Consider the following 11,484-nt stretch of genomic DNA (forward strand, 5'->3'; position numbering starts at 1 on the left):
GAACAAAATTAACCAGGCTTTTTTGAATTAACAAAGAGTGAATTAATTAATTAATTAATCAACATACAAAGAATTAATAACAGAACACATAGAGGGAGATTATTATTCTGACCCTTCAGAAGGGTCCAGACCCGAAACGTCAGCTTTCCTGCTCCTCTGATGCTGCTTGGCCTGCTGTGTTCATCCAGCTCTACACCTTCATTATCTCTTCTTCCACACCCACTTCTTTTTCAGAAAACAGTTTCTTCTCATCACTTCCCCACTTAGAATGAAGCATTCCATATGTATACATAGAACAAAAACAAAAGGCATAATGACCCACAGTGAACATCCACTGTGCTGTTTTTTTTTTTTAAATTGGTATTTCAAACCAAGGTACCATTTAACATCCTTAATCTCCACATCAGAGGTGGCTTGGCTTCCCTTTGTTGGGCGGGTAACACTCACCGAATAATCTTGACAAGTTCACTCATGTTGACATGGTCTGGAACTAAGAATTTGGTCTTGTCCAGCACTGGCAGCTGTTTTTCACCCTTGTATCTCTCAATGATCACCTATCAACAAAACAGGTCAAAGATGAAGATGCAGATATATACATTTTTAAACAAAAAAACGTTTATTAAAGTTGCAGAAGTGCCCATGCATTAGACTGGTCTTTTAATTAAATGTTGAATAAAAGGTATTCAGAAGCTGCAGCAGAATCTCCATTCCCCATTGCAATGAAGGAACCTCCACCACTCATTGTCTGTTCCCCATCAATGATGGCCATTTCTTGGATTCTAACATGGCTTTGGAGTCCAACTAAAGACCTATTTGGCTTTCTACATTATGGCCAAGGATGAATTGCCCGATTCTGTTGGAACTGCCCAGCCTTTCTGGCTTGCCTTTTTTTCCCTTAACTGCTTGAAGGTGCAAATGCCACGATTTCAGATTGCTAGCCAGGCAGTTCTTTCTTGCGCATTTTTACCCCTCAGTCCACGGTGGATGTGCCACGTTTCCTGAGGCTCACCATGAACCTTAATCTCAGCCTACCACCCTGCAGCATCCAAGTTATGAAAGCATGACCACTTTAAGGATTTTATCATCAGTCACGTTTACTACACGTCCACTTCATCCAAGCTGGGCCTTGATGGATGTGCTCCAATTCCAGACATTTCTGCTCTTTGAAGTACCTCGGACACTTTGTCCTGCCATCTGAGGCCCATAATGGTCTGAATGCCTTTCATTTAAGCAGTTGGACAGTTTTCATACGTCCAGAGTAGCAGTGCACATCTCACAGGTACACAAAGAGGGCAGGCGTTACCACAACTTTTGTTGTACATTTGATATATTGCTTTCTCTGCCGTCTCCTACATAAACCACAACAGCTAAGCTTGCCCTGGCTTTACTATTTGCCACCTTGCTTTCGACGAAATCATTGGGAGATTGGGATTCTGAGATAGGTGAAGTTACCTAGAGCTTTCTGGGTTCATCGTTAAGTAGGTGGGCAATAAGTAGTATTTGGTGGTGGCTGCAGCCAAAGTATCAGTCTTCCTTTAGCTGATGGTTAGCCTATAAGCATCATCTGTTTTTCAAAAACAGTCTGCGATCCTTTGAAGGCCATGCTCAGTGTGAGCCAAGACCAAAATCAGCAGCAAACGGCAATTTCCATGTCATCGTTTCTGATACCATAGCTGAGGTTTCAAATTGTCTCAGTGAAGACATTGCCATTTATTCTGAATTGCATTTACATTCTGTCAAGTGCCCCAGAATGCAGAATAGCAATGGATATATTGAAGAGCGCAGCGACCATGATAGACCACTAAACATCACATTGGCTACATTAAAGACAAATCATTGTATTTTCCAGTGAATGACTAGCCAACATTTCATCATGAAATTGCTGTATCTGATTTACAGTTCTATCAGAGAAAACCTACATTTGGCTAGGACTTTCCACAAGATTCCACCCTCTGGCGACTGTCTGTGTGGAGTTTGCACGTTATCCCAGTGTCTGCGTGGATTTCCGCAGATGCTCCGGTTCCCTCCCACAGTCCAGAGATGCGCAAGTTAGGTGGATTGGCCATGCTAAATTACCCATAACGTTCAGGGATGTGTAGGTTAGGTGCATTAGCCATGGGAAATGCAGGGTTCCGGGGACAGCGTAGGGGATGGTCTGGGTGGGATCCTCTTTGGAGGGTCGGTGTGGATTTGTTGGGCCGAATAGCCTGTTTCCACACTGTACGGATTCTTTGATTCCACAATTCTACAAAGGCCTCTCTTTTTACCATATCAAAAGATCTTTGTCAGGTCAACAAAGGCACAGTAAAGTCCCATCTGTTGTTTGCAGCATTTTTCTTACATTTGTCCAAAGGTGAAGACATTGGTGCAAGCACCCGCTGCATTTCCTGAAACCACAGGCAGGTTACTGAAGCAAAAGCTTGGAGGATCTCACTATTTGTATTTGGAGATAATAGGGTTCAAACAATGGTCCTTGGACTTAATGGGACTACCGGTCTTGACATTCAGTCCACAAAGACCAGGAAACATTGCCCGAGTTGTTTATAGGCTTTGTTTGCCCTGTTAAATTGGTTGAGCTTTGTTTTATTCTTAAATTAGTAGATCATCCTATATCTGCATTTAGTATTGAGAGAAGACTGAAATTGCAAGTCAAATTATTTCAATGTTATACAGCCCATGCAGCTCTCCAACATTTGTTTTTACTGGAGAGGACTCTGTATTCTGTAAAATTTACACATAGATGTTTTAAGTTTGAGTTCTTGGACTCTGGGTTAGTAAAGGAGATGGGTTTTTATGTATGTCTGAAGTTTAAATATTTCCATAGCCATCGTGACTTCTTTCAAAACAGTCTTCAAGGCTTCATTTTAGAATTAATTAATTGTGTGCTTTTGTAGAGTTTTACCACCGAACAAGATAAACAAGCTCCAGTTTAGAAAGTCAGGAAATTTTTTTTAAGCTTTAGGTAAACAAACCATAGCTTAGAAAGAGATTTTTTTGGTTTAGTTTCATTTTGAGCTTTGAGTAGTCCTGTGAGATCTTTGGATGAAGACAGTTGTGTAGACCAGAGCTCGAGAGTGGAAAGATATAGCGAAATTAGACAACATAAGAGTAAAGAGTTAGTGTGGCTTGAAAGTGGTGGCGTTCCCATGTTTCTGCTGTCCTTGTCCTTCTACATGAAAGTAGTTGTGGGTTTGGACGGTGTTGTCATGGGATCTTTTGGGGAATTTCTGCACTGCATCTTGCAGACTGTCCACAATGCTGCTATCGAGCATTGGTGGTATATTAGTGGATGCGGTGCTAATCAGGCAATTTGATTTGTCCTGGATGGTGTAAGGCTTTTGAGTATTTTTGGAACTGCACCCATCCAAGTAGGTGGGGAGTATCATACTCCTGACTTGTGCCTTGTAGATGATGGATAGGGTTTGGGAAGTCAGGAGGTGAGTTACTCGCCACAGTTTTCTAGCCTCCAACCTGGTCTTGTAGCCAGCGTATTTATGTGGCGAGTCTAGTTAAGTTTCTGGTCAATGGTAACCTCCAGGATGTTGATACTGGAGGATTCAGTGATGGTAACACCACTGAATGTCAAGGGACAGTGATTAGATTGCCTCTTATTGAGGATGGTCATTATCTGGCATGCGTGGTGCATTTGCCTTCGTTGCTAGACCTTTGAATATAGGAGTTGGGACGTTATGTTGAGGTCGTACAAGACTTTGATGAGGCCTCTTCTGGAGTACTGTGTCCAGTTCTGGTCACCCTATTACAGGAAGGGTATTATTAAGCTGGAGAGGGTTCAGAAGAGATTTACCAGAATGTTGCTGGGGGGGTTTGACTTATAATGGAAAGGCTAAATAGGCTGGGACATTTTTCACTGGAGCATAAAAGGTCAAGGGGGTGACCTTATTGGGGTTTATAAAATCATGAGGTGAATAGCAGGTGTCTTTTCCCTAGGGTGGGGGTTTCAAGACTAGGGGGCACATTCTTAAGGTTAGAGGAGAAAGATTTTAAGAAAGACTTGAGGGATAATTTTCTTAAAAAAAAACAGAGTGGGTCATGTGTGGAATGAATTTCCGGAGGAAGTGACGGTGCGGGTACAGTGACAACATTTAAAAGACATTTAGGTAAGTACATGAAGAAGAAACGTTAGGGGGGATATAGGCCAGGTGCAGGCAGGTGGGACTAGTTCAGTTTGAGATTAAGGTTGGCATGGACTGGTTGCACATGAAGGGTCTGTTTCCGTGATGTGTGATTCTATCAATGACCAATCCTGTTGCAAATTATTTTCATAGCCACTACTGGGACGTGGGCACTGCAGGATATTCCAACTAAGAGAGAATGGCCTTATTTTAGTCCATATTATGATCTTAATGTCTCCAATCAACTAAGCGATGACAAACTTGCTGGTGGTCCTACAGGCTAAAAGAGGGAAAGGAACTAATATGCTGTTCCAAGTCATTTTTAATCTCTTTTGAGATGCAGAAAGTTTGATCAGAGAATGACGTCGAGCTTGGAAACTTTCATTTAAATCAGGCCCAGTTTCATAGAATGGTTGTCTCAGAGATGCCAAGGTAGGACAGATGGAGCCAAGGTGACCAGACACGCTTTGAAACTAGGAAAAATGAACCTCGTGACGTTCAAATTATAGTCCCAGGGAGACAGGCTGTGTCACAATGTGCAACATTATCTGGTTTTGTAAATTTACACACCAAAATTAAGTTAAACTTAAAACAACAGGAATAGAACAGGTATCTATGACCAAATGCTACAATGAATAGGTGAATGAAATTATTTGAACCCATCAATTCAAGGAGTGATGGTATATAGTTATTGCTGTGAAAAATGGATGGAAAATTATTTATGGGAACGTTATTGCATTATTGTTATTAATAGGGTCTGGACTTTTCAATCTCAGTTCTGAGAAAGGGTCACCAGACCTGAAACATTAACTCTGATTTCTCTTCACAGATGCTGCCAGACTTGCTGAGCTTTTCCAGCAATTTCTGTTTTTGTTTGTGACTTCTGAATACTGTGTCCAGTTCTGTTTGATCAGTTATAGGAAGGATATTATCAAACTGAGAGGGTTCAGAAAAGATTTACCAGGATGTTGCTGGGTATGGAAGGTTTGAGTTATAAAAGGTTGGATAGCCTGGGACTTTTATCACTGGAATGTAGGAGTTTGAGAGGCAATCTTATAGAAGTTTATAAAATAAGAAGGGTATGGATAGGGTTAATGGTAGTTGTTTTTTCCCTAGGATGGAGGATTTGAAGACCGGGAGCACATTTTTAAGGTGAGAGGAGACAGATTTAAAAGAGAAATAAAAAGCAACATTTTTTATGAACTTACTGAGGAAGTGGTGCAAGTGGGTACAATTACAACATTTAAAAGACATTTGGATAGATAAATGAATAGTAAAAGTTTTAAGGGATGTGGGCCAGAAGCAGGCAGGTGGGACACATTACTCTCTCTATTGTAAACATGGATTCTATGGATCTATGGGTTATTACAAAGAGGGTACTTTCATGCATCTGCCCTATTCTGCTGCATAGCTACACAACCATGCCTCTTGACATCAAACCTAGATACGTTCAATGGCAACAAACACTCAACTGTAGACCACTATGCGATCCTTTGCTCATCATTGCTAATTATTCACCTCATTCTCACGAATACTGCACAAATATACTTGCATAGGGAGCGCGCCATTGAGCTCCTCTAGCCCATTCTGACATTCACTCAGATCATGACCCCAATAAAATCTCAGCTCAGCCTCTGCTATGTTAATGGGGATACCCATTAACAATACCTACTCACCCTGGAGTTCAGTTCTATGAACACTGGCAATTATCCAGCAGCTCGACAAAATAGCCATTCTCCATTTGCAGATTTAAAAATTCACAGGGGGTGGGTTTTAAAATCTTATTTCAAAGATTACGTATGCTTACCAGCAAGGATTACAGAAACCGAGTTCCCCTCTCCAGGAAAAAAAAGGCTAATTGCAAACAAATTCTTATTTATTTCTGCTTTTGAACAAATTCTAAAATGTCAATCTTCCCGCCCCCAACTCCCAAAGTTCCTCCAAAAGAACACACAGTTATATGAATCTCGATTTAAAACTAACACAAATGCACAGTCTGACAATCCTGTGTCTTTAAGATTAGCTCCCAAAACACACACAAAAAAATACAATAAGCCCACACTGTGAAATGTTAAAATTCTGCGCTCGCCAGCCGATTAGAGGAGCTTTGTTTCTGGCAGCTTGATGGATTGCGTTGGGTTAAGAGGGTCTGGTTATCACTTAGTTCAGTTTGCACTGGAGCTATTACGCTTTAAGCTTCCTTCCCGAAACGCAATGCGGTAAAAAGCAATGAGGTAATGCTGTCTGTGTTTTATTGATAGGCAGGGATTCAGTTTCTCCCCCCGCTCCGGCAAGGAGCATGTTTGCAGAGCGCAGCCTTTGAGCGAGCCCTGATACTGCACTGTGTATAGCCGGCACTCGAGACCACCACATACTCACCAACATAGGCACAAGGGGCGGGATCGCTCCCCCTGTCTGCCACACCCTCTCCATGCAACCCGTGCTCAGCAAACTAAAACTGGCAACAAAAGAAACAACCCAGCAACTATTCATAGCATAAAACAAAGAACTATGGATGCTGAGGATCTGAAACAAAAGCAGAGAAGGGTCACTGGAACCTGAACTGTTTCTCTCCCCGCGGATGCAGCCAGACATTTTGATTTTGTCCAGCAATTTCTGTCTGTTTCAAAACTATCGAATTAACCCCACTCCCCTCCCCTTTCCTTTCCCTAAAGTTCAGTCATTTATTCCTCTTCGGCCAGGCTCTAAAGACGAGGCATTAAAGACATCTTTTCTAACAAAAATAATGTTTTGACATGCAAAGAGTTTACAATTCCTCTTTGATGGTAGCAATGAAAGGCCACTTACTGGTATTTTGTTGGGATGCTGGTCTCTGATCTGCTGAACTTCTTTAATTCGATCAGCTGTACCACAAATTAAAAAAAAGATATATTATTCGGAGCTCATCGGTCACTAGGAGAGCTGATTTCTTCAATTGCTCCTTGGCCCACACCTTCCAAATTCATGACCTCTACCATCTGGGAGGATAATGGCAGCAGGTACATGGGAACACCACCTACCTGAAAGGTTCCTGCCAAGCCACACACATCCTGACTTGGAAAGTCTATATATGTTTCTTTACAGGCACTGGGTTAAAATCCTGCAACTCCCCTCCTCACTGCACAATGGGTGTGCCTACAGCCCACAGACAAGAGTCATTCAAGAAGGCAGATCACCACCATGACAAATGACAATGCCAGTGAAACCCACATCCCACTGTAAGTATACACTTAAAAAAATGATATTGATGTATTTTAGACGCCATTTCTGGATCATCACAATGTGTGTAATGAAGATCCCACCTTCTCAACCTTAATCAAGGGGCAGTGACCGTCAGGTTAAACCACCAATGGTCGCTGTCTCTCACAAATGAAAGACCAGCCCTATGGCCCTCTGGGACTATGGTGACTTGACTGAATCAGGGTATTGAATGAGCTCAGTACAGTTCTCTAGAACTAGTTGAGTGGACCAAGGTCCTTTCCTGGAGAAAGGTAAAGTGGGTAGTCCAGGAAGGTCACTGGGCACTGCATAGGGCAAGGTGTGGACATTGTTACAGACTTTCCAGGCACTCGGAGAGGTTGGGGGTCTTCTTTGGTCAAACAATCATTATGGGGAGATAGTGGCAATGTGTTGTTGTTACTGGTCTGATCACCTGGAACCCCATGCTCTAATTGACCACAGCAGATGGTGAACTTAGAATTCAACAAAAATCTGGAAGTTAGCTTAATGCTGACCATGTAGGCACTGTCAGTTTTCTGTAAAAAAAACCCATCTATTTCATCATGCTGTTTAGGGGAAGAAAATCTGCCATCGTTACCTAGTCTGGCACACTTGGGTCTCCAGACCACAGTGGCTCAGTGGTTAGCACTGCTGCCTCACAGCACCAGGAACCCAGGTTCAATTCCACATTTGGGCGACTGTGTGGAGTTTGCACATTCTCCCCATGTCTGTGTGGGTTTCCTCCCACAGTTCAAAGATGTGCAGGCTATGTGGATTGGCCATGCTAAGTTGCCCATAGTGCTCAGGGATGTGTAGATTAGGGGGATGGGTCTGGGTGGGATGTTCTGAGGGTTGGCGTGGACTTGTTGGGCTGAATGGCCTGTTTCTACACTGCAGGGATTCTATGAACTAAAGACCCACAACAATATGATTGACTCTTTACTATTCTCTGAAATGCCACTCAATCCAGAGCAATTCGGGATGGGCAAGAAATGCTTGATGCCCACCTCCCATGAACGAATGAAAACAAGGCTGTCCAAGATCAGTTCAAGTGGGGGAGAAAGGTGGGTCTGCAGAAAGGGGTTCACAACACAGTACTGTATACAGCTTCTGCATCATGAGTTGACATTGGCTATACACCAATATCTCCCTAGATCAGGTGCAGTGTTACTCCACAACAATATAGTCAATGCATTTGGAAGCAAGGTGAAGGAAGTAAGGAAAGTCCTTCAAGGGTCCAATAGCCTCCAGATCTTCATTCAGAAAAACTGAAGGCAGGGAAATCAACAGAATGTGGTGATGAACAATAAGAGCCAACAAGACTTTCAGTTTTGGCAAAGATGATTGCAGCTTCCAAGTTAATTAACAAGGCCACGTCTTATTGACACATTAGGAAAGTTTTAGTCTTTTTAAGTGAGTTTGGTACAATGTAGTAACATCTGGCACTTAAGCAATCTGGACAATAAAGGACAAAGTGTCTCCTAATTGATTTATTGGATCATTGTATTTTTCTACAATATTGCTTGTCAATGTTATGGAGCATCTAGATTTTATAGGGTAGGAGCGATACATTTACACTCATGTTGAAGGAGAGAAAAAAAAGTGCAGTATTGAAAACTACAATGTAGTGATACTAGTCAGAAAAAATTAATTTACATATAGCCATTCCACTAAGTCTTGTTTTACCTAATAAAAGGAAAAGGAAATTACAGATTTTTGTGAAGTCTGAAATCATCTTAGAGAAACAAACAGGGTTCAACTGCCCTGGAGATAACCCATCTCAAACTAGGCCTCAGCTCAGTAACCGTCATAAAATAATGATGGTTTCAAATATCTCCAATATCTGCGACATTAGTGTGGGAAAGCAAAAACATTTTATTCCCTCAAAGTTGGCACATTGCAAATGATGAAAACACATTGAAATCTCAGTCTCTGAGGGAACCCTAATTAGCTCCTATTATTTTAACTAAAATACATTATAACCTATTGCATATACACCATTTGTCACACTCTTAACCTAAACAGTCATCATATTTTTATTTAATGGTAATTGAATAAAATGACTCACCCGTTAAACAGATAATAGAAAAAAAGATCTTGGCAGTAGCTGTTTTGCTTTATAAATCAGTGCCAAACATGTAACTGAACATAAAGAGAAATGATTTCTGCCTTTATTTTCGCCAAACACAAAACGAGTTACCCTCGGTGTTTATAGTGAATTTGTAAAAATATCTGGGCCAAAATGTAAAGATTGAATGTTTTAAACCTCCCAACGTTTATTGCAGTACTCAATGACAAATCATTTAGTTTCTCTTTAAAAGAATCTATTTTTAAACATAAAACGACCAGATTATCCAAAGTCAAAACAGAATTTGTCAAAATGTTCTAACTACGTTTTGCATTGTTGGTTAGAAAACGAAAGATCTGTAAAGTTGGAGCAAGGAGATGAATTTCCATTGTTACTAAAACAGGATCTAAAAAGGGGCGATTTTCCTGTAAAAATGGCTTCCAAAATATGAACAGAACAACAATAAACCTTCACGTCCTTCAGGAAGCCCTATCCCACGAATTATCATAAGGATAGCTTCAGACACTGTTACAAAAACGACATATCGATCAATGATTCACAAATATTAGGCAGATTCATTCCGGATATTGAGAAAAAGGTGAGGAAATAATTGAAATTCACTTCAACACCAACAAAAAAACATGTTTAAGTGCAAAGATTCTGAGGATTAGGGTGCGTGCACGCATTGTCCTCAGGCCACCCCTGATCTCCAGAGAGCTTTCCCTTTGTTAAACTATTGGAGACGTTTCCATCCTTGCTGCCTGCAACCGATCCCTTTCTTCTATTTCTCCTCTCGCTACCCCCTCCCCCTTCTCTCTCACTGATCTGCCTGTGTCCTTTTAGCAGCTGTTTAAAAGAATCCACACCGGTATATCCCCTCCACCCCTACCCCAGTCAGCTGAGAGAAGGTCAAAGGCAAATTGGAGAGAAAAATAAAAACAGCAAGTCCCGCAGAGAAAAGGGGGAGGGTGGTGCTGTGTGGAGGAGGAGAGACAGGGACACACACACACACATACACAAGACACATTCTTCCCCAAGTGGTATATTTCTCCCCCTTCTCTCTCGGTCGGTCGGTCTCCTCTTTGCTCCCCGTGCTGCTCGACCACCTACCGAAGCTTCTTCTCTGTTTGAATGACTTGTCAGAAGGCATTTTCTGAGCAGGAGAACCCGAGAATAATCAGCTAAAGCGGACGGTGCAGTTCCTGATGTGTCCAAACACAGAGCGATGTAACAAACCGCATCACGTGAACACTTTGACGTCAACGCAAAAGATACTTCAAGGGGAGGACCCGGGGAAGAAAGTGACAAGTTCTCCAGTGTTCAAACACCACCCCCCTCCTCTCCTTCCTCTCACAAACCCCCAGGGAACAGCGCACTTCATCGCTTTGTTTTCGGTTGAAGACCAGCCGTTGAACGGCATTCGAACGAAACACAACAATCTTAACTTAGATCATTTTACATTCAACGACAAAAGATTGTTACAGTTATCCTGATGTGTCGGTTTTAATTCTTACGGAACTTGCTCGGCAAAAGGTGTGGACTTATGTTCGCTTGCAGTGATAAATTATCACGCCGTTCGTTGATCTTAGTGGACACACGGAATAGTTTTGTTTTCTTCACCTTTAAAGCGTGTAGGTTTTTATTTAAAACAAAACCAGAAATTGCTGGACAGACTCAGCAGGTCTGAAGAAGGGTCACTGGACTCGAAATGTTAACTTTTGCTGTCTCCACAGATGCTTCCAGACCTGCTGAGTTTCCCCAGCATTCTCTGGTTTTGTTTGTTTCAGCTCTTCAGCATGCGCGGTTCTTAGTTTTTAGGTTTTTTTTCCTCTCTAGTGACTCAGTATTTGGGTGAGGTCACAGGTCCATTCGGAAGATTAATTAACGCTTTGATGTGATACTGAGAACTGACATTGCTGAAGTGGTTTAAACCTTCATCCGCCATCTCCACAGACTGCCTTAAGATGAAATTTGATAAAGATGACATGGAGAAGATGTGGCGGAGACATAAATTGAATGTGGCACAAATATAAGATCATCGTCACTCCAGTAGATAATTGAAAA

The 11,484-nt window shown here is 41.8% G+C and overlaps 1 protein-coding gene across 1 annotated transcript; it reads right to left on the bottom strand.

The window, feature by feature from the left end:
- Nucleotides 1-307: 307 nt before the first annotated feature.
- Nucleotides 308-10,678, bottom strand: LOC109910943 (microtubule-associated proteins 1A/1B light chain 3A). The gene is made up of 3 exons (XM_020510199.2): nt 10,531-10,678; nt 6,942-6,997; nt 308-554 (listed from the first exon to the last, which is right to left on the bottom strand). Exons 1-3 carry the CDS (start codon nt 10,568-10,570, stop codon nt 444-446), a joined length of 207 nt encoding a protein of 68 aa, XP_020365788.2. The 5' UTR covers nt 10,571-10,678; the 3' UTR covers nt 308-443.
- Between the last annotated feature and the right edge of the window lie 806 nt (nt 10,679-11,484).

Source organism: Rhincodon typus, chromosome 19, assembly GCF_021869965.1.
Source record: "Rhincodon typus isolate 14 chromosome 19, sRhiTyp1.1, whole genome shotgun sequence".
Classification (NCBI taxonomy): Eukaryota; Metazoa; Chordata; class Chondrichthyes; order Orectolobiformes; family Rhincodontidae; genus Rhincodon; species Rhincodon typus.